General features: G+C 45.4%; 1 protein-coding gene across 1 annotated transcript in view; it reads right to left on the reverse strand.

The window, feature by feature from the left end:
* LOC112218975 (IQ motif and SEC7 domain-containing protein 3) overlaps positions 1 to 19,307 on the reverse strand; it is a 36,956-nt gene extending 17,649 nt beyond the window's left edge. Inside the window, exons 1-5 of the mRNA XM_042302020.1 lie at positions 18,343 to 19,307; positions 16,082 to 16,156; positions 8,197 to 8,326; positions 7,116 to 7,466; positions 6,233 to 6,990 (exon numbers count right to left, since the gene is read on the reverse strand). Of these exons, the coding sequence (XP_042157954.1) occupies positions 6,233 to 6,990; positions 7,116 to 7,466; positions 8,197 to 8,326; positions 16,082 to 16,156; positions 18,343 to 18,890 (1,862 nt within the window). The 5' untranslated portion in view covers positions 18,891 to 19,307. The remainder of the gene's footprint in view (positions 1 to 6,232; positions 6,991 to 7,115; positions 7,467 to 8,196; positions 8,327 to 16,081; positions 16,157 to 18,342) is intronic.
* Positions 19,308 to 24,443: the final 5,136 nt, after the last annotated feature.

The following is a 24,443-nucleotide window of genomic DNA, read 5'->3' on the forward strand; positions in this document are numbered from 1 at the left end:
GTTTAACAAACTATATTTTTGGGAAGTAGGTTATAATATCTATTTTGTGCATGACACAAGTCATTTTTCCAACAATTATTTACAGACAGATCATTTCACTTATAATTCACTGAATCATAATTCCAGTGGGTCAAAAGTTTACATACACTAAGTTATGCCTTTAAACAGCTTGGAAAATTCCAGAAAATGATGTCATGGCTTCAGAAGCTTCTGATAGGCTAATTGACATAATTTGAGTCAATTTGAGGTGTACCTGTAAAACTCAGTGCCTCTTTTCTTGACATCATGGGAAAATCAAAAGAAATCAGTCAAGATGATCTGGTTCCTCCTCGGGAGCAATTTCCAAATGCCTGAAGGTATCACGTTTATCTGTACAAACAATAGTATTCAAGTATAAACACCATGTGACCACGCAGCCGTCATACCGCTCAGGAAGGAGATGCGTTCTGTCTCCTAGAGATGAACGTACTTTGGTGAGAAAAGTGCAAATCAATCTCAGAACAACAGCAAAGGACCTTGTGAAGATGCTGGAGGAAACAGGTACAAAAGTATCTATATCTAGGTAAAGCGAGTCCTATATCGACATAACCTGAAAGGCCGCTCAGCAAGGAAGAAGCCACTGCTCCAAAACCGCCATAAAAAGCCAGACTACGGTTTGCAAGTGCACATGGGGACAAAGGTTGTACTTTTTGGAGAAATGTCTTCTGGTCTGATGAAACAAAAATCGAACTGTTTGGCCATAATGACCATCATTATTTTTGGAGGAAAAAGGGGGATGCTTGCAAGCTGAAGAACACCATCCCAACCTTGAAGCACGGGGTGCAAGTATCATGTTTTGGGGGTGCTTTGCTGCAGGAGGGACTGGTGCACTTCACAAAATAGATGGCATCATGAGGGAGGAAAAGTATGTGGATATATTGAAGCAACATCTCAAGACATCAGTCAGGAAGTTAAAGCTTGGCAAATGGGTCTTCCAAATAGACAATGACCCCAAGCATACTTCCAAAGTTGTGGCAAAATGGCTTAATAAACAACAAAGTCAAGGTATTGGAGTGGCCAACACAAAGCCCTGACCTCAATCCTATAGAGAATTTGTGGGCAGAACTGAACAAGCGTGTGCGAGCAAGGAGGCCTACAAACCTGACTCAGTTACACCAGCTCTGTCAGGAGGAATGGGCCAAAATTCACCCAACTTATTGTGGGAAGCTTGTAGAAGGCTACCCGAAACATTTGACCCAAGTTAAACAATTTAAAGGCAATGCTACCAAATACTAATCGAGTGTATGTGAACTTCTGACCCACTGGGAATGTGATGAACGAAATAAAAGCTGAAATAAATAATTCTCTCTACTATTATTCTGACATGTCACATTCTTAAAATAAAGTGGTGATCCTAACTGACCTAATAGAGGGAATTTTTACTAGGATGTGTTTAAAAACTGAGTTTAAATGTATTTGGCTAAGGTGTATGTAAACTTCTGACTCCAACTGTACTCCTATATATAAATACCACCTTACCATCTTTTTCTCTCTCCCTTTTCCTCTCCCCTTTCTAGAGCAGATACCTGTTCTGTGAATAATTCTGTGAGTAGCTAGAGGACAATTCGACCCTGTATGTGATTGTTTATCAAATTCAATCAAATACCTTATACACACAAATGTAAAGGGATTATGTGCATATAAATATCTGGATGTGCAATGGCCGTGCGGCATAGGCAAGATGCAGTAGATGTTATAGAATACAATATATAGAGTGGGGCAAAAAGTATTTAGTCAGCCACCAATTGTGCAAGTTCTCCCACTTAAAAAGATGAGAGAGGCCTGTCATTTTCATCATAGGTACACTTCAACTATGACAGACTAAATGAGGAAAAAACATCCAGAAAATCACATTGTAGGATTTTTAATTAAATAATTAGCAAATTATGGTGGAAAATAAGTATTTGGAGAGGTCAAACATTTTCTGTAAGTCTTCACAAGGTTTTCACACACTGTTGCTAGTATTTTGGCCCATTCCTCCATGCAGATCTCCTCTTGAGCAGTGATGTTTTGGGGCTGTTGCTGGGCAACACAGACTTTCAACTCCCTCCAAAGATTTTCTATGGGGTTGAGATCTGGAGACTGGCTAGGCCACTCCAGGACCTTGAAATGCTTCTTACGAAGCCACTCCTTCGTTGCCCGGGCGGTGTGTTTGGGATCATTGTCATGCTGAAAGACCCAGCCACGTTTCATCTTCAATGCCCTTGCTGATGGAAGGAGGTTTTCACTCAAAATCTCACGATACATGGCCCCATTCATTCTTTCCTTTACACGGATCAGTCGTCCTGGTCCCTTTGCAGAAAAACAGCCCCAAAGCATGATGTTTCCACCCCCATGCTTCACAGTAGGTATGGTGTTCTTTGGATGCAACTCAGCATTCTTTGTCCTCCAAACACGACGAGTTGAGTTTTTACCAAAAAGTTCTATTTTGGTTTCATCTGACCATATGACATTCTCCCAATCTTCTTCTGGATCATCCAAATGCAAACTTCAGATGGGCCTGGACATGTACTGGCTTAAGCAGGGGGACACGTCTGGCACTGCAGGATTTGAGTCCCTGGCGGCGTAGTGTGTTACTGATGGTAGGCTTTGTTACTTTGGTCCCAGCTCTCTGCAGGTCATTCACTAGGTCCCCCGTGTGGTTCTGGGATTTTTGCTCACCGTTCTTGTGATCATTTTGACCCCACGGGGTGAGATCTTGCGTGGAGCTCCAGATCGAGGGAGATTATCAGTGGTCTTGTATGTCTTCCATTTCCTAATAATTACTCCCTTCAGTTGATTTCTTCAAACCAAGCTGCTTACCTACAGCAGATTCAGTCTTCCCAGCCTGGTTCAGGTCTACAATTGTATTTCTGGTGTCCTTTGACAGCTCTTTGGTCTTGGCCATAGTGGAGTTTGGAGTGTGACTGTTTGAGGTTGTGGACAGGTGTCTTTTATACTGATAACAACTTCAAACAGGTGCCATTAATACAGGTAACGAGTGGAGGACAGAGGAGCCTCTTAAAGAAGAAGTTACAGGTCTGTGAGAGCCAGAAATCTTGCTTGTTTGTAGGTGACCAAATACTTATTTTCCACCATAATTTGCAAATAAATTAATTAAAAATCCTACAATGTGATTTTCTCATTTTGTCTGTCATGGTTGAAGTGATGATGAAAATTACAGGCCTCTCTCATCTTTTTAAGTGGGAGAACTTGCACAATTGGTGGCTGACTAAATACTTTTTTCCCCCACTGTACATATGAGATGAGTAATGTAGGGTATGTAAACATTATTAAAGTTAAAGAGTTAAGTCCATTTATTAAAGTGGCCAGAGATTTGAGTCTGTATGTTGGCAGCAGCCTCTCTATGTTAGTGATGGCTGTTTAACAGTCTGACGGCCTTGAGATAGAAGCTGTATTTCAGTCTCTCGGTCCCAGCTTTGATGCACCTGTACTGACCTTGCCTTCTGGATGATAGCGGGGTGAACAGTCAGTGGCCCGGGTGGTTGTTGTCCTTGATGATATTTTTGGCCTTCCTGTGACATCGGGTGGAGTAAGTGTCCTGAAGGGCAAGTAGTTTGCCCCCGGTGATGCGTTGTGCAGACCGCACTACACTCTGGAGAGCCTTGTGGTTGAAGGCGGTGCAAACGTTTGTGAGTGTTTTACGTGACAAATTTCTTCAGCCTCCTGAGGTTGAAGAGAAGCTGTTGCGCCTTCTTCACCACGCTGTCTGTGTAGGTGGACCATTTCAGTTTTTCTGTGATGAGTATGCCGAAGAACTTAAAACTTTCCACCTTCTCCACTACTGTCCCGTCAATGTGGATTGGGGGGTGCTCCCTCTGCTGTTTCCTGAAGTCCACGATCATCTCCTTTGTTTTGTAGACATTGATTGAGAGGTCATGCCATGCCATTTTTGGGTGAACAGGGAGTACAGGAGAGGGCTGAGAACGTACCCTTGTGGGGCCCCAGTGTTGAGGATCAGCGGGGTGGAGACATTGCTTCCTACCTTCGCCACCTGGGGGCGGCCCATCAGAAAGTCCAGGACCCAGTTGCACAGGGCGGGGTCGAGACCAAGGAGCTTGGAGGGTACTATGGTTACGAACTTGGAGGGTACTATGGTGTTAAATGCTGAGCTGTAGTCAATGAACATCATTCTTACATAGGTATTCCTCTCATTCAGATTGGATAGGGCAGTGTGCAGTGTGATGGCGATTGCATCATCAGTGAACCTATTGGAGCTGTTAGCAAATTGGAGTGGGTCTATCAGGTAGGGTGGAGGTGATATGATGCTTGGCTAGTCTCTCAAAGCACTTCATGATGACACAAGTGAGTGCAATGGCGTGATTGTCATTTAGTTCAGTTACCTAAGCTGTCTTGGGAACAAGAACAATGGTGGCCATCTTGAAGCATATGGGCACAGGGATTGATTGAATATGTCCATAAACACACCAGCCAGCTGGTCTGCTTATGCTCTGGGGACGTGGCTAGGGATGCTGTCTGGGCCAGCAGCCTTGAGAGGGTTAACACGTTTAAATGTTTTACTCACGTTAGCCATGGAGAAGGAGAGCCCACAGGCTTATGTAGCGGGCCACGTCAGTGGAACTGTATTGTCCTCAATGCGAGCAAAGAAGTTGTTTAAATTGTCTGGGAGCAAGACGTCGATGTCCGCGACGGGGCTGGTTTTCTTTTTGTAATCCGTGATTGACTGTAGACCCTGTCACATACGTCTCGTGTTTGAGACGACTCTACTGTATTTTGTCTCTATACTGACGCTTTGCTTGTTTGATTGCCTTGCGGAGGGAAGAGCTGCACTGTTTGTATTTGGTCATGTTTCCAGTCACCTTGCCATGATTAAAAGCGGTGGTCTTCGCTTTCAGTTTTTGCACGAATGCTGCCATCAATCCACGGTTTCTGGTTAGGAAAGGTTTTAATAGTCACAGTGGGTACCACATCTCCGATGCACTTCGTAATAAACTTGCTCACCGAGTCAGCGTATACATCAATGTTATTGTCTGAGGCTATCCAGAACATATCACAGTCCACGTGATCAAAGCAATCTTGAAGAGTGGATTCACGATTGGTCAGACCAGCGTTGGATAGACCTGAGCACGGGCATTTCCTGTTTTAGTTTCTGTCTATAGGCTGGGACAACAAAATGGAGTCATGGTCAGATTTGCCAAAGGCAGAGCGGGGGAAAGCTTTGTATGCATCGCGGATGTTAGAGTAGCCATGATCCAGAATGCTACCAGCTCGTGTCGCGCATTCGATATGCTGATAGAATTTAGGAAGTCTTGTTCTCAGGTTAGCTTTGTTAAAATCCCCAGCTACAATAAATGCAGTCTCAGGATGTATGGTTTCCAGTTTACATAGAATCCAGTGAAGTTCTTTCAGAGCCGACGAGGTATCTACTTGGGGGGGATATACACGCCTGTGACTATAATCAAAGAGAATTCTCTTGGAAGATAACGCGGTCGGCATTTGATTGTAAGGAATTCTGGTACAGGTGAACAAAAGGACTTGAGTTCCTGTATGTTGTTGTGATTACATCATGAGTCGTTAATCATAAGGCATACACCCCTGCCCTTCTTTTTACCAGAGAGATATTTGTTTCTGTCAGTGCGATGCATGAAGAAACCAGGTGGCTGTACCGAATCTGACAACATAACCCGAGTGAGCCATATTTTCGTGAAACAGAGAACGTTACAATCTCTGATGTCTCTCTGGAAGGCAACTCGTGCTCTAATTTTGTCCACCTTGTTATCTAGAGATTGGACATTGGTGAGTAATATGCTCGGATCCGGTGGATGGTGTGCTTGCCTTCTGAGTCTGACCAGTAGGCTGCTCCGTCTACCTCTCCTGCAGCGACTGCATTGTTTTGGGGCGGCCTCTGGGATAAGATCCCATGTTCAGGGTGGAGGTTCGAACAAAGGATCCGCTTCGGGAAAGACGTATTCCTGGACGTAATGTTGGTAAGTTGGTAAGCTTTTATATCCAATTGTTCTTCCTGGCTGTATGTAATAACAGTTGAGATTTTCTGGGCTAACAATGTAAGAAATAATACATTAAAAAAACGAATAACTGCATAGTTTCCTAAGGACCTGAAGCGAGGCTACCATCTCTTTCGCCAACATCTTGCTACATTATAAGGTGTATAATGTGCGTGTTTGCGCGTGAGTGTGTGTGTGTGTGTGTGTGTGTGTGAGTGCGTACTTACACGTTGAAGAGGTTGAGTCCGATGCGGTAGAGTCGTTTGCGGTGTGTGTCAGTGGAGAGTGTGGGGGATCGGCAGGAGGCAGGGTTCTGGCATTGGTCTCTGGGCAGAGAGAGGACCAGGGCCTGGAGGGCCTCAGTGGTGGGGTCCCTGACTGACTGGGACCCTGGCTGGGATTGGGGGTGATGGGCCTGGGGGTATGTGGAATACTGGTGGTACTGGGGATAGGAGGACTGAGTGGTATACTGGTTAGACTGGGCCGAGGTGGAGGTAGAGGTGGAACTGAGTATCTCTGAGCCACTCTGCCCCCCCAACTCTCTCCCCTGCCCTGTCATAGTTGACTCCATCCTCAACCCTCCTCCCTTCAACAATTCCTCACTGGGAGGGGGGGCAGGGAACTCTTTCTCACCCCCCAGCTGGGAGGTTGTTGTTTCTCTCCCTACCCCTCCACCCCCCTCTCCCCCTCCCCCTTCCATTGAGGCTTGCCTGCTTCCTCCCGCCCCTGCCCCTGTGTTGCCGTGGGTAGTGGTGGTAGTGGAGGTGGTAGTTGTGGAGACAGTGTAGTTGTTGGTGTCGATGTGAACGGTGACATCTCTGAAGGCCATGAGCAGGGAGCTGGCACTGCGAGGCATGCAGGCACTCTGACCAGCCGCCCGAAACACCTCGGGGTCCATCAACAGCCCCCCTGTCCCCCCCTCAACCCCCTCCGACAGGCTCCACCCACGCAGGGCCTCGTCTATCGAATGGGCCAGCGAGCGTACCTGGAATAAGAATCATAATACTAGTTATAGGAAGACCTTAAAGCTGTATTATGGTGAAACACTAGGCTCACTGTAACGGCAAACTATTATGATGCTAGGCTATGCTAGTGTTACATAAAGCCCACCTGCTCTGAGAAGCAGTCCTCCAGCTGTGTGAGCGAGGGGCCAGGGCCCGTGGCAGGGGAGGCTGAGGGCGGCAGGGAGGTGGAGCGTGAGGGGGGTGGTGGGGGTGTTTTGGGGCGCAATGGTGGGCCCCCACTCTCTAACAGGAAGCTGTGTCGCTGGGTGGGGTTCTGGCCCCGGCTGGGGTTGGGCCGGCGCAGGGAAATGCGGCGTGGCAACTTGCTCTCTGACAAAGAGTTCCGGATCTTCTGGAAATTCTTACTGAGCTGGTACTGACGGAACGCTGTCTGAATACGACACGCAGCGCGCCGCGACGCCAGGTGACCACCGTACCTCAGCTCCAACTCCTCTATCTACAGACAGAGGGGGGAGAGAAGAGAGAGTAGAGAGAAAAATATTGTTGGCAAGCTTTTTGGGGGGAAATATTGTAGTCTTAACAGAACAATGCTAAAAGCCTCCGGTTGTTAAACTGGATGTTTCTCCAAATATAAAAGGAAAGTGGGACAATCTCTCCTCTCTGAAAACAGTACAACACCCTCTCACCAAACTCCAATACCTTTCTACCAGATACACCTATCACTACATCACTGTGTCTCAAACAGAAAGCAAACAGAAGACAAGTAATCCCCTTTTACTTCCTCTGAGGCTCAGATAAAGGGGGGGAGTGGAAGAGTGGGAAGGAGAAACAGAGAAGAAGGGGGAGAGGGAGAATAAGGACAGAGAGAGAAAGACACACACACAGCGTGGTCCATTTGGCACTTCTCTGTGCAATATAAAGACATATCCTGCAGTCAGCAGGAGCTATTAGCTGTTACCATGACAACCCATCATCCCCCATGTTCCTGTTACCCGTGAGATGGAAGGGCTGGTGTCCTCTCTTTCTTACTTTCTTCTCTCTCTGTCTGACTCTCTCTTTCACTCTCATCAAGAGTACAGCATCACATACACACAGAAACACAAACCCAGTTAATCACAACCCACCTGTATGCCTCTGCACACACACACACACACACACACACACACACACACACACACACACACACACACACACACACACACACACACACACACACACACACACACCTGTTTGGTCTTGTTCTCCAGGGCAAGTTCATAGTCGCTGGGTCCTTCTCTACGAGCCACACCTACTGACCCCTCTCCTTCCTGTCTGCTGGAGGAAGTCCCGCCCTCCAGACCCAACAGCTGCCCATCACTATGGAAACAACAACACTCACCTTCAACGCCTGGGATAACGTGTGTATGTGTGTATGTACTGTATGTGTGTGTGTGTTTTAACCTACTTGCTAAGTCTACCAGTTGTTATATAAGCCAGCTCTAAAACCACAGCTACTGTATAAAAGCAAAGACTGGTAATGTTTAAATAATGACTACATCACTAATGTTCCTCTCTGGTTCTACTATTCAGTTAACACTGCCTGTGCGTGTGTGTGTGTGTGTGTGTGTGTGTGTGTGTACGTGTCTCTCTCTTTCTCTATCTCCGTATGTGTGTGTGTGTATACTGTACGTGTCTCTTTCTTTCTCTATCTCCGTATGTGTGTGTGTGTGTACTGTACGTGTCTCTCTCTTTCTCTATCTCCGTATGTGTGTGTGTTTGTGTGTGTGTGTTTGCACGTGCTGGAGGCTACCTTTTATTAACACTCTATTAAAAACACCACCATACCCTCGCTGCAGTCTGCAAGCACAGGACTATTAAAGAACCAGTGCACTAGTTTTGTGAAAAAAATATTTTTAACAAAAATATACAGTATATATATATATATATTGTTTCATTCTTTTTTATTATTATTATTTTTCAGGGGGTGCTATGCGCTCCAGAGAACGAGTTTCCACTACTCCAGAGTCTAATGCTTGGCATTGCGAGCGGTGATCTTAGGCTGACGTTGCTTCCAGAAGCAGTTTGGATCTCAGTAGTGAGTGTTGCAACCGAGGACAGGCGATTTTAATGCACTATACGTGCTTCAGCACTCGGCCGTCCTGTTCTGTGAGCTCTACCACTTCGTGGCTGAGCTGTTGTTGCTCCTAGACGTTTCCACTTCACAATAACAGCACTTATAGTTGACCAGGGCAGCTCTAGCAGGGCAGAAATTTGACAAACTGACTTGTTGGAAAGGTGGCATCCTATGACGGTGCCACGTTGAAAGTCACTAAGCTTCTCAGTAAGGCCATTGTACTGCCAATGTTTGTCTATGGAGAATACATGGCTGTGTGTTCAATTTTATACACCTGTCAGTAACTGGTGTGGCTGAAATAGCCGAATCCACTAGTTTGTATATATAGTGTATATACAGTGCATTTGGGAAGTATTCAGACCCCTTCCCCTTTTCCACATTTTGTTACGTTACAGTCTTATTCTAAAATTGATTTTTTTTTTTTCCTCATCAATCTACGCACAATACCCCCCTAATGATGAAGCGAAAACAGTTTGTTAAGAAATTATTATTATTGATTTTTTTAACTACCTTATATGCAGTACATAAGTTTTCAGACCCTTTACTATGAGACTCGAAATTGAGCTTCGGTGCATCCTGTTTCCATGGATCATCATTGAGATGTTTCTACAACTGTGGTAAATTGTGTGGTAAATTCTATTTATTGGACATGACTTGGAATTGCACACACGTAAGGTCCCACAATTGACAGTGCATGTCAGAGCAAAAACTAAGCAAAAACCATGAGGTTGAAGGAATTGTCCGTAGAGCTCCGAGACAGGATTGTGTCAAGGCACAGATCTGGGGAAGGGTACCAAAAAATGTCTGCAGCATTGAAGGTCCCCAAGAATACAGTGGCCTCCATCATTCTTAAATGGAAGAAGTTTGGATCCACATAGGCTCTTTCTAGAGCTGGCCGCCTGGCCAAACTGAGCAATCGGGGGAGAAGGGCCTTGGTCAGGGAGGTGACCAAGAATCCAATGGTCACTCTGGCAGAGCTCCAGAGTTCCTCTGTAGAGATGGAAGAACCTTCCAGAAGGAAAACCATCTCTGCAGCACTCTACCAATCAGGCCTTTATGGTAGAGTGGCCAGACGGAAGACACTCCTCAGTAAAGGGCAAATATGACAGTCCGCTTGGAGTTTGTCAAAAGGCACCTAAAGGACTCTCAGACCATGGGAAACATGATTCTCTGGTGTGATGAAACCAAGATTGAACTCTTTGGCCTGAATGCCCAGCGTCACATCTGGAGGAAACCTGGCACCATCCCTACGGTGAAGCATGGTGATGGCATCATCTTTCCGTGGGGATATTGTTCAGTGGCGTGGACTGGGAGACTAGTCAGGGTTGAGGGAAAGATGAACGGAGAGATTCTTGATGAAAACCTACTCCAGAGCGCTCAAGACTGAGGTCAAAGGTTTTACCTTCCAACAGGACAACAACCCTAAGCACACAGCCAAGGCAACACAGAAGTGGCTTTGGGAAGTCTCTGAATGTCATTGAGTGGCCCAGCCAGAGCCCGGACTTGAACCCGATCGAACATCTCTGGAGATACCTGAAAATAGCTGAACAGCGACGCTCCCCATCCAACCTGACAGAGCTTGAGAGGATCTGCAGAGAAGAATTGGAGAAACTTTGCAAATACAGGTGTGCCAAGCTTTTAGCACCATACCCAAGAAGACTCAAGGCTGTAATCGCTGCCAAAGGTGCTTCAACAAAGTACTGAGTAAAGGGTTTGAATACCAACATTTCAAAAAAAAAAAACGTTTTTGCTTTGTCACTATGGGGTATTGTGAGTAGACTGATGAGGGGAAAAAACAATGTTATCAATTTTAGAATAAGGCTGTAACAAAATGTGGAAAAAGTCAAGGGGTCTGAATACTTTCCGAATGCACTGTATATAAACCCTGTTGCCGTTCATTTTGCTCAAACCGGACACCCTATTAGTTCTCTGAGATACATTGGGATAGAAAGGGTTAAGATGTCATGCAGGGGAGGGGACATTGGGAGGAAACTACTTCAAAGGAAATCTTTCTGGATCCACAGGGTCAACACACTGTCCCATATCTTGGCCTGAATGAGGAGTTTGATTTGAAACCTTTTCTATAGTTCTATGTCCAAACTGCTGTTTTTACCTGAAGGGAATATTGTTGTCACGCCCTGATCTGTTTCACCATTCTTTGTGATTGTCTCCACCCACCTCCAGGTGTAACCTGTTTTCCCCATTAGTCCCTAGGTATTTATTCCGTTGTTCCCTGTTTGTCTGTTGCCAGTTTGTCTTGTCTTGTCAAGTCAACCCGTGTGTTTTTCCATGCTCCTGCTTTTTCTTGTTTCTCTTTTGCTAGTCCTCCTGGTTTTGACCCTTGCCAGCCTTGACTCTGAACCCGCCTGCCTGGCCATACTGCCTGCCCTGACCTCGAGTCTGCCTGCCACTCTGTACCTCCTGGACTCTGACCTTGTTTATGATCTTTTGCCTGTCCACGACCATTCTATTGCCTGCCCCTTTGGATTATAATAAATATCAGACTCGAACCATCTGCCTCCCGTGTCTGCATCTGGGTCTCGCCCTGTGCCCTTATAATTGTGTATATACAGTACCAGTCAAAAGTTTGGACACACCGACTGATTCAAGGGTTTTTGTTTATTTTTACTATTTTCTACACTGTAGAATAATAGTGGAGACATCAAAACTATGAAAAAACACATATGGAATCATGTAGTAACCAAAAAAGTGTTAAACAAATGAAAATATATTTGATATTTGATATTCTTCAAAGTAGCCACCCTTTGCCTTGATGACAGCTTTGCACACTCTTGGCATTCTCTCAACCAGCTTAATGAGGAATGTTTTCTCACATATTCTGAGCACTTGTTGGCTGCTTTTCCTTCACTCTGCGGTCCAACACATCCCAAACCATCTCAGTTGGGTTTAGGTTGGGTGATTGTTGAGGCCAGGTCATCTGATGCAGCACTCCATCACTCTCCTTCTCGGTCAAATAGCCCTTACACAGCCTGGAGGTGTGTTTTTTGGTCATTGTCCTGTTGAAAAATAAATGTCCCACTAAGGGCAAACCAGATGGGATGGCGTATCGCTGCAGAATGCTGTGGTAGCCATGCTAGTTAAGTGTGCCTTGAATTGTAAATAAATCACTAACGGTGTCATTAGCAAAGCACCCCCACACCATCACACCTCCTCCTCCATGTTTCACGATGGGAATAATTTTGCACGCCCAATTTTTCAGTTTTTGATTTGTTAAAAAAGTTTGAAATATCCAATAAATGTCGTTCCACTTCATGATTGTGTCCCACTTGTTGTTGATTCTTCACAAAAAAATACAGTTTTATATCTTTATGTTTGAAGCCTGAAATGTGGCAAAAGGTCGCAAAGTTCAAGGGGGCTGAATACTTTCGCAAGGCACTGTATTTCGGGCTGCAATTTCTGAGGCAGGTAACTCTACTGAACTTATCCTCTGCAGCAGAGGTAACTCTTGTGGCGGTCCTCACGAGAGCCAGTTTCATCATACTGCTTGATGGTTTTTGTGACTGCACTTGAAGAAACTTTCAAAGTTCTTGAGATTTTCTTCATGTCTTAAAGTAATGATGAACTGTCATTCTCTTTGCTTATTTGAGCTGTTCCTGCCATAATACTTCTACCAAGTAGGGCTATCTTCCATATACCCCTCCCCTCACAACACAACTGATTGGCTCAAAAGCATTAAGAAGGAAATTAATTCCACAAATTAACTTTTAACAAGGCACACCTGTTAATTGAAATGCATTCCAGGTGACTACCTAATGAAGCTGGTTGAGGGAATGCCAAGAATGTGCAAAGCTGTCATCAAGGCAATGGGTGGCTACTTTGAAGAATCTCAAATATAAAATATATTTAGATTTGTTTAACACTTGTTTGGTTACTACATAATTCCATGTGTTATTTCATAGTTTTGATGTCTTCACTATTCACTACTTCACTACTATTCTACAATGTATAAAATAATAAAAATAAAGAAAAACCCTTGAGTGACTAGGTGTGTCCAAACCTTTGACTGGCACTGTATATAATTGTAAACATGTATCACATTCCTCATGTATGGTTCTATATTTTGATTGATTTAATGTTGATTCTGTGAACCTATATTGTTTTTTGACCTCCTGTTTCAGGATGTGAAGTCACTGAGCACTGCCCCAATATATAGGACCTTTCACCCACACCTGGAATATGAATGTCTGAAGAAGACCTATCCCACTGGGTACACACTGGTTGAACCAACATTGTTTCCACGTCATTTCAATTAAATTACGTTGACCCAGTGTCGAATAGACGTTGAATTGACGTACGTGCCCTGTGGGAAGGGTCGAAATACACACACACACACACACACACACACACACACACACTGGTTTCTCCGCCTCCTCTAATGTCACGGTGAAGGAGAAATGAACATCTGTCATCTCACATCACCATACAGACACCCACAGTCAGAGGACACACACACCTTTACAAACATACACAAACTCACTCACACATGAACATGAATATAACATGCAACCACAAGGCCAATACAGTCAGCTGTGGAATGATCAGTACATATTGAGCTATCTCTAAAGGTTATGTCTGCCTCTACACCTTTACCTCTATTTACCAACAGGCCCTTACACATCCTGAACTGTGGGTGAATACTTTGTGAATACTGTTTAGACTAACTTCCACTCAGAGAAACTCCCCTGTCTATCTGGACTTACAGGGGACACACACATGTGAACATGCTAAAACACACACACACACACACGCACACACACTTTGTACAGTCACAGTACAGTATGTGAGACTTATTTATACGGGTCACCATGTTAATGGGTGACGTCTTTGTAGGTATACTGTACATGTGTACATGTGTGTATGTGGATTTGAAACACTGTCTCTACTCCCACCTCAAAGACATCGAAGACATCACCTGTACATAGCCCACCTATAATTTAGCCCAAACAACTACCTCTTTCCCTACTGTATTTATTTTATTTTATTTATTTATTTTGCTCCTTTGCACCCCATTATTTTTATTTCTACTTTGCACATTCTTCCACTGCAAATCTACCATTCCAGTGTTTTACTTGCTATATTGTATTTACTTTGCCACCATGGCCTTTTTTTGCCTTCGTATACACATCGTATATAGACTTGTTTCTACTGTATTATTGACTGTATGTTTGTTTTACTCCATGTGTAACTCTGTGTCGTTGTATGTGTCGGACTGCTTAGCTTTATCTTGGCCAGGTCACAATTGTAAATGAGAACTTGTTCTCAACTAGCCTACCTGGTTAAATAAAGGTGAAATAAATAAAACATCATATGTAATGACAACATTGCCCTGCTCCCTCCAACCTCCTGAGGGCTACAGAGCTTTAGGTTGAATCAGTCACTGGTAGCACTTTCACTAGCACACACACACAGACATGTCCATGCACACACACACACACACACACACACACACACACACACACACACACACACACACACACACACACACAGACACGTCCACACACACACACACACACAGACACGTCCATGCACACACACACACACAGACACGTCCATGCACACACACAAACACAGACACGTCCATGCACACACACACACACAGACACGTCCATGCACACACACACACACAGACACGTCCACACACACACACACACACACAGACAGACATGTCCACACACACACACACACACACACACACAACACACACACACACACACACACACACACACACACACACACACACACACACACACACACACACACACACACACACACACACACACACACACACACAGACATGTCCATGCACACACACACACACACACACACACACACACACACACACACACACACACACACAGACACGTCCATGCACACACACAGACACAGACATGTCCATGCACACACACAGACACAGACATGTCCATGCACACACACAGACACAGACATGTCCATGCACACACACACACATACAGACATGTCCATGCACACACACACACACACACAGAGAGAGAACAGACATGTCCACACAATGACACACCCACACACACACACACACACATGTCCATGCACACACACACACACACACACACACACACACACACACACACACACACACACACAGACATGACCATGCACACACACATAGACACAGACATGTCCATGCACACACACACAGACATTTCCATGTACATGAACACACACACAGACATCTCCATGTACACACACACAGACATGTCCATGCACACACACACAGACATGTACACACACACACATGTCCATGCACACATTCACACACACACAAACATGACCATGCACACACACATAGACACAGACATGTCCATGCACACACACACAGACATTTCCATGTACACACACACAGACATCTCCATGTACACACACACACACACACACACACACACACACACACACACACACACACACACACACACACTGAAGGGAGTTCCATGGGGGCAAAATGACAGAGCCATTAGATAGCCCTGCTGAGAGAATCAGTAATGGCACTGCAGGATAGACTGGAGAGAGGGAAGATCAAAGGAGAGAGACACACACAGACAGACAGAGAAGGATAGAGAGAAAGCAAGAGAGAGAAAGCAAGAGAGGGAGAAAAAGAGAGCTAGAGAGAAAAAGAGAGAGAGAGTGAGAGTAAGAGTGAGAGAGAGAGTGAGTGAGAGAAAGAGAGAGAGAGTGAGAGAGAGAGAGAGAGAGAGAGAGAGAGAGAGAGAGAGAGAGAGAAAGAAAGAAAGAGTGAGAGATGTGAGAGAGAGAGAGAGAGAGAAAGAAAGAGTGAGAGATGTGAGAGAGAGAGAGAGAGAGAGAGATGTGAGAAAGAGCGAGAGGACAAGAGGGGGCAGATGGAAGGAAAAAATATATGGAAAAACAGACAGTCACAGAGGAAGAGGCAGAGAGAAAAACTATCTAGATGGAGTGTTTTCAGAGTGTGGAAGCAACAACCTTACCTGGAGGAGCCAGTGAGAGCAGCCTCTGGAGCCTCTGGAGCAGGACAACAGAACTGATGTAGTATTGTCTGACTCCTGTAGAGGGATAGAGGACAAAGAGAGGAGAGAGGGCAGAGGAGATAGGAGTGAGGGGAAAGGGGGAAAAGGAGGGGTATAGTGTGACTGTTTCTTTACTCTAAAACAGCCGAGTTGGCTCAAAACCAAATTCTCTCAACACACACACACACACGCACACACACACAAACCTTAAAACAACAGAAACAGAATTCAGCTATCGGACATATTTAACAAATACAGACAGATGGTTTTTCTCTCTCTCTCTCTCTCTCTCTCTCTCTCTCTCTGTCTCACACAAATACACATGCACACACACACATACACACACACACATTTGCAGTGTTTGCTTGTTGCCATGCCAAACATTGTCATAACAATGTCATGATATATGGCTTGAGAAAGATAGTCAGAAGAGTTAACTAGACCCAAGTCATCAGTGATGTGTTTTGGGGTCTGGGGTGTTTCAAGTCTCTCAACATTAGATTAGTTGTTGTGGTGATGTATGGAAACCTGAGCTGCCTCCCGAAGTTGACCTTCAACTGCCAGCCTTCTGCTGTCACGAGGAGACCAGTGTCCTGGCAAATGACTTGGGCTTTTCCCGAGCTCTGACAAATGTAATGTCCTGCTTTGAAGCATGCAAGCGTTTTTCATGAACTGTTTTAGGAAGAGTTCAATCCCAGCTGCTTACAAAAAAAACTTATAGGACCAGCAGGGACCTGGTAACAGTGGAATTCTCTGTCTGTCTCTATTAGCCATAGCAAGGTCACCTCTCTGTCTGTACAACACTAACACAAACACACATCTCAGCCATTACATCTCTAATACAGAGAGCAGATTAATATTTTAACATGACACATCTCCCTCTGCTCTCTCTCCTTCTCTCTGCTCTCTCACTCCATCTCTCTCTCTAACCTAGTCCCATTGCCCTAGCCTAGACTCTCATACGCATTATTAACAATCTAGGAGCGAGGGGTCAGAACACACAGTTACTCTTTTTCTCATGTCTCTCTCTCTCTTTCCCTCTTTCCCTCTTTCCCTCTCTCTCTCTCTCTCTATCTTCCCCTCTCTCTCTCTCTCTCTCTCTCTCTCTCTCTCCAGAGAGTAGGTGATTACAGTTCGCTCCATGGGCTAAGTGGGCCAGATACGTGTGGATCAGCTGGAGGAAGGAGGGGGAGAAATAGGGAGAGGAATGATACTCTCATCAATAGGCAGACCCATGTGCAGTCCCCCCAACACACACAGACACAGACACAGCCTATTTCAGCATGTACAGTATGTTATACAGTCTGCCGATCCCCCCGCAAAAAAAAGAGTGACAAAAAAATGACAGTTTGTGCACTGCGTAATGTGAGAAGAATATTGCCAGTCTTATGGATAGACGTAGTTGTTGAAGGGAGAGAGAAATATAAATATCTATATAAATAGATATTTTCTACTGTAGTTCCTGAATATCCTGTATGTCATAGCCTCTAGGTTTCCAAAGACAGACAGCTCTAATATCAGTAGGAGTCCACAGGTCCAGCCTGATGGAACTGTGGTTTTTCCTCACAGCCAAGCATCATCAATCTTGCATTTTATTCCTCTCTTCTCCCCTCCTCTGTTCCCTCTTTACTCTGTTCTTGTCCCCAGAGGGGGGGGGGCATCACACACACACACACGGATACATATTGAGACATACAGTACACTCCCACACACACACACAAGGGGTTTTGTTCAAATTGATACAGAACCATGGAGAGGGCTGCTACAGCTAGAACAGTAGAGCTGGCTGCATTTATTCTTAACAATTACAGTACAGCAGTTGTAGAGTTGTATTCAATCCAACTAGGCCTACGGTCTCATATTTAAAACTGACCCCTCAATCAGGTTTCAAAGCAGTGTTTCTTTGCCAAGAGTGCAGCATGCATTTGAGCCATATCCCTCCAAACAAACACACACACACACGCACACATGCACACATACACATGCACACACACACACCACACACACACACAGCTGTTTGTTATATAATCTCCCATGTTTTGGTCTATTTTGGCAAATAATCCGCTTCTGTAAATTCTCCACGTCACTCTCATGATGATCCTACCGTTGTAACAGCCAACTTCAGAGGGCTGGCAGGCTTATATTTTACAAACTGGACATTTTCGAGTTGCCACACACTTTATTTTGTTTGCGTTGATAAAGGCTATAGTAAACAGACTCACTCTGATTGCCTGGCGAGAGCCAGCGAGCGACAGAAAGTGGTAGGAGTGAGGGGAGCTAGGGGAACCAGGGGAACCAGTGTGTGGCAGCCCATGCTGGTCCTGCTGTCCTCCCCCTCGCCCAGGATGGCCTCGCCTTGCAAAGGGCTCAGTGACTGTGGCTGGGAATGGGCCGGTACCAGCTGCATGTCCTCCGGATTGGCGGGCTGAGGAGAGGACTTTTCTGGCTCAGCAGGATGAACCTCAGGCATGGGCTGGGCGGGCAGAGAACTGGTGTCTTGTGGGTACGGATGTTGATGCGGAGGATGATGACAATGAAGGCTCGGGTTGTGGTCTGGGTGATGATGGTGAGGTTGTACACCTCTTGCTTCACGCAGATTCCTGTTCTCCCCAAGCAGCTCATCCACGCGTAGGTCCAGTTCGTCAATGCGCAGGCGTTGTGTTTGGATGAGGCTCTGTTGGTTCTGAACAATAGTGGTCAGTTCTCTAAGGTACAGAACCGCCTGAACTGGGTTCTCTAGCAGGCTGGTCCCCTGCACAGCCATGACCATAGAGAGAGAAAGAGATAAGAGAAAGAAAAGGAGAAAGAGAAAGAGAGAGAGATGATCAAGGGTAGAGGAGAGGTAGCCTAAATTCCTTCTTCCTGCTAGAATAGATGAATGAGATGAGAGGTCTTCCTCCTCTCTTCTCCTTTGCTTTTTATTCTTCCATTAGTCTCTCCTTTTGTTTTACTCTTCTCTTCTGTTTTTAATCCTCTGTTATGTTTCTGAGATGATCGGTAGCGAAGAGACAGATAAATAGGCTACTCCGTTTCAAAATGGAAAGAGAGAGAGAGAGAGAGAGAGGGAGAGAGACATAGAAAAATAGATAATGATCTGATGTAAATATTCCTGTCTTCCCGTGATAAGAGATTCTCTCTCCTCTCTCCCTCGCAGACACTGATACAGCTCTGCTGACTGCTGCTGATGATGGAAGGATCCAGATGTGACCGGAGGAGGGGCGCAAGGCGAGTTGGGCAAGGGTGTGTGGCGTCATCACACATGAATGCACACACGCAAGCGCACACACAAGCCTAGTGTGTTTAACACTCTCCTCTCTGTATATCTGTAGTTATTTACTGTAGGCTTATTTCTGAATTATGTAACACATGCTCTGTCTGCGCACCATAGCCCATCACACACACAAGTACTCACGCACACACACAAACACACACTACCGCTCCGTAGCAATCACATCTGTAGCCATGAAATGCTTTGGAAGGCTGGTCATGGCTCTCATCAACACCATCATCCCAGAAACCCTGGACCCTCTCCAATTCGCATACTGCCCCAACAGATCCACCGATGACGCAATCTCTATTGCACTCCACACTGCCTTTTCCCACCTGGACAAAAGGAACACCTACGTGAGAATGCTGTTCATTGACTACAGCTCAGCGTTCAACACCATAGTGCCCTCAAAGCTCATCAGTAAACTAAGGACCCTTGGACTGAACACCTCCTTCTGCAACTGGATCCTGGACTTCCTGACGGCCCGCCCCAGGTGTTGAGGTGAGGCAACAACACATCCACCACGCTGACCATCAACACACGGGCCCCTCAAGGCTGCGAGCTCAGTCCCCTCCTGTACTCCCTGTTCACCCATGAATGCGTGACTACGCACGATTCCAACATCACCAATAAGTTTGCTGACAACACGACAGTGGTAGGCCTGATCATTGACGACAATGAGACAGTCTATGGAGAGGTCAGAGACCTGGCAGTGTGGTGCAAGGATAACAACCTCTCCCTCAACGTGGGCAAGAAAGGAGATTATCGTGGACTAGACTATAGGAAATGGAGGGCCAAACACACCCCCATTCACATGGACGAGGTTGTAGTGGAGCGGGTTGAGAGCTTCAAGTTCCTAGTCTCCACATCACTAGGGACCTATCATGGTCCAAACAGTATATCACTAGGGCCGAACTCCCTGCCATCCAGGACGTCAATACCAGGCGGTGTCAGATTGTCAAAGACTCCAGCCACCAAAGTAATAGACTGTTTGTTCTCTCTGCTACCTGTTTGTTCTCTCTGCTACCAGAGCGCCAAGTCTGGGACCCAAATGCACCTGAACAGCTTCTACCCAGAAGCTATCAGACTGCTAAACAGTTCATCAAATGGTTACCTGGACTATTTACATTGACCCCTTTATTATTTATTTATCTTCATTGTTTTGCACTGACTCCCTTACACTGGCTCTATGCACACTCATTAGACTCTACCCACACACATACTACACTAACACACACACACACTCCATATGCTCACACACACAAAACACACACCCACATGCATATTGACGCCACACACACAAACACTCAAACACTGACACACTTTCACACTGCACATATGACTGCACATACGCTGTTGCTACTCTGTTTGTTATATATCTTCCTTTCCTAGTCGCTTTTACCCCTACCCACATGTACATACTGTATTACCTCAATTACCTCAACTACCTCGTACCCCTGCACAATGGCTCGGTACTAGTACTCCTTCTATATAGTCTCATTATCATTTTTATTGTGTTACTATTTCCTTTTTTTTTAGCAAATATTTGTCTTGCTTTTTAACTCTACATTGTTGGGAGTGGGCTCGTATGTAAGCAATTCACTGTAAAGTTTACGCCTGTTGTATTCGGCGCATGTGACCAATAGAATTAGATTTGATTTGACACACACGCACACGCACACACACACAGACACACACACACACACACACACAGACACACACACACACACACACACACACACACACACACATACACACACACACACACACATACACACACACACACAGAGAGAGAGCTCTGTAGAAATCTGGTGGTCGACACCAGAACTACACTGGACTTTGTGCAAACTGGAAACCACATATCCTGAGGTCACATTTATTGTAGCTGGGGACTTAATTAAAGGAAATCTGAGGAAAACGCTCCAGAAATTCTATCAACACATGGCCTTTGCTACTCACGGCGAGAGTGTTCTTGGTCATCGCTATTCTCCATTCAGAGACGGCTACAATGCCCTCTCCCCACCCTTCCTTCTGGAAATCTGACCACGCCTCTATCCTGCTCCCCCTTATTGGCAGAAACTTAGGCAGGAAGAACCCGTGGTAAGGACTGTTCAACATAGGTCTGACCAATCTGAATCTATGCTTCAAGATTGTTTTGATCAGGCGGACTGGGATATGTTCCAGGTCGCCTCTGGGAATATTATCGAAGTATACACTGACTCGGTGACTGGGTTCATCAGTCCACTGGGTTCATTCTGGGTTCATACTGTGACGATTAGAAACCGTGGATTGATGGCAGCATTCGTGCAAAACTGAAAACGAGGACCATCACATTTAACCACGGCAAAGTGGCTAGGAACATGAACATGTACAATCAGACCAACTATGACCTCCGCAAGGCAATCAAAGTGGAAAAACTTTAGCATAGAGACAACGTGGAGTCACAATTCAACGGCTCAGACATGAGATGCGTGTGACAGGGACTACAGACTATCACAGATTATAAAGGGAAAGTCAGCCACATCGTGGACACCGACACCTCGTTTCTGGACAAGCTAAAAACCTTTGCCTGCTTCAAGGAAAACAACATTGGGCCACCGATGTGGGCCCCACCACTCACAAGGACGGTGTGCTCCCGATCTCTGTGGACGATGTGAGTAAAACATTTAAGCATGTTAACCCTCGCTAGGCTACTGACCCAGACTGCATCCCAAGCCGCGTCCTCAGAGCATGCGCAGACCAGCTGGCTGGAGTGTTTACCTACATATTCAATCTCTCACTATCCCAGTCTGTTGTCCCCACTTGCTTCAAAATGTCCACTATTGTTCCTGTACACAAGAAAGTGAAGGTAACTGAACTAAATTACTATCGCCCCGTAGGAGTTTAATTCTGTAATCATATGTGCTTTGAGAGGCTAGTTAAGGACCATTTCACCTCCATCTTACCTGACACCCTAGACCCACTACAATATGGATTGCGCCCCAACAGATCCACAGATTATGCAATCGCCATTGCACTGCACATTGCCCTATCCCACCTTTACAAGAGAAATACCTATGTAAGAATGCTGTTCAGCCTTCATCACCATAGTACCCTCCAAGCTCATCATTAAGCTCAGGACCCTGGGTCTGAACCTCTCCCTGTACAAAAGGGTCCTGGACTTGCTGAAGGGCCGACCTCAAGTGGTGAAGGTAGGCAACAACACCTCAGCCACGCTGATCCTCAAAATGGGGGCCCCACAGGGGTGCATGCTCAGTCCCTGTTCACCCATGACTGCGTGGCCATGCATGTCTCCAATCATCAAGTTTGCTGACGACACAACATTGTTAGGCCTGATTAACAACAATTACGAGACAGCCTACAGGAAGGAGGTGAGTTCCATGGCGGAATGGTCCCAGGAAAAAAACCTCTCCCTCAACAACAACAAAATGAAGAAGATGATCGTGAACTACAGCAGACAGCACAGTGCACACCCATATCCACATCAACGAGACGGCAGCGGAGAGGGTCAAAAGCTTCAAGTTTCTCTGCGTGCAAATCACTGATGACCTGAAACGCTCCCTTTACACAGACAGTAGGGTGAAGAAGGTGCAACAGTGCTTCTTCAACATCAGGAGGTTGAAGAAATATGTCTTGGCCCCTAAGACCCTCACCGACTTCTACAGATGCACCATTGAGAACATCCTGTCGGGCTGTATCACCGCCTGGTACAGCAATTGCACCGTCTGCAACCGCAAGGCTTTCCAGAGGATGGTGCAGTCAGCCCAACACATCATCGGGGGCCCACTGCCTGCCCTCCAGGACATCTACAGTGTCAAAGGAAGGCCAAGAAGTTCATGAAAGACCCCAGCCTGTTCACCTGCTACAATCTAGATGGTGGAGAAAGTACATGTGCATCAATGCTGGGACCGAGAGACTGATAAACCGATTCTATCTCCAGACCATCAGACTGTTAAACAGTCACCACTAGCCAGCCTCTGCCCTGAACATCAGACACTGTCACCAGCTGGCTACCATCCGGTACTCTACCCTAAACTTTAGAGACCGTTGCACTATGTACATAGAGTCATTGAACAATGGTCCCTTTAATAATGTTTACATATTGTTTTACTCACTTTATATGTATATACTGTATTCTAGTCATGGCTGCATTCGGAAAGTAATTCAGAACCCTTGACTTTTTCCACATTTTTTTATGTTATAGCCTTATTCTAAAATTAATTATTTGAATTGTTTTCCTCACCAATCTACACATAGTACTGCGTAATGACAAAGCAAAAACAGGTTTTTAGAAAATTTAGTAAAAGTATTACAAATAAAAAACTGAAATATCACATTTACATAAGTATTCAGAGCCCTGGTGCCAGGTTTCCACCAGATGTGACACTGGGCATTCAAGCCAAAGAGTTCAATCTTGGTTTCATCAGACCAGAGATTCTTGTTTCTCATGGTCTGAGACTCCTTTAGGTGCCTTTTGGCAAACTCCAAGCGGGTTGTAATGTGCCTTTTACTGAGGAGTGGCTTCCGTCTAGCCACTCTACCTTAAAGGCCTGATTGTTGGAGTGCTGCAGAGATGGCTGTCCTTCTGGAAGGTTCTCCCATCTCCACAGAGGAACTCTGGAGCTCTGTCAAAAAGGGTTCTTGGTCACCTCCCTGAACAAGGCCCTTCGCCCTCGATTGCTCAGTTTGGCCCGGGTGGCCAGCTCTACAAAGAATCTTGGTGGATTCAAACTTCTTCCATTTAAGAATGATGGAGGCCACTGTGTTCTTGTGGACCTTCAATGCTGCAGAAATGTTTTGGTACCCTTCCCCAGATCTGTCTTAACAAAATCCTGTCTCTGAGCTCTATGGACAATTGTTTCGACCTTGTGGCTTGGTTTTTGCTCTGACATGCACTGTACAACTGTTGGACCTTATATAGACAGGTGTGTTCCTTTCTAAATCATATCCAATTAATATAATTTAGCACAGCTGGACTCCAATCAAGTTGTAGAAACATCTCAAGGATGATCAATGGAAACAGGATGCACTTGAGCTCAATTTCGAGTCTCATAT

The sequence above is a fragment of the Oncorhynchus tshawytscha genome, linkage group LG19, assembly GCF_018296145.1.
Source record: "Oncorhynchus tshawytscha isolate Ot180627B linkage group LG19, Otsh_v2.0, whole genome shotgun sequence".
Classification (NCBI taxonomy): Eukaryota; Metazoa; Chordata; class Actinopteri; order Salmoniformes; family Salmonidae; genus Oncorhynchus; species Oncorhynchus tshawytscha.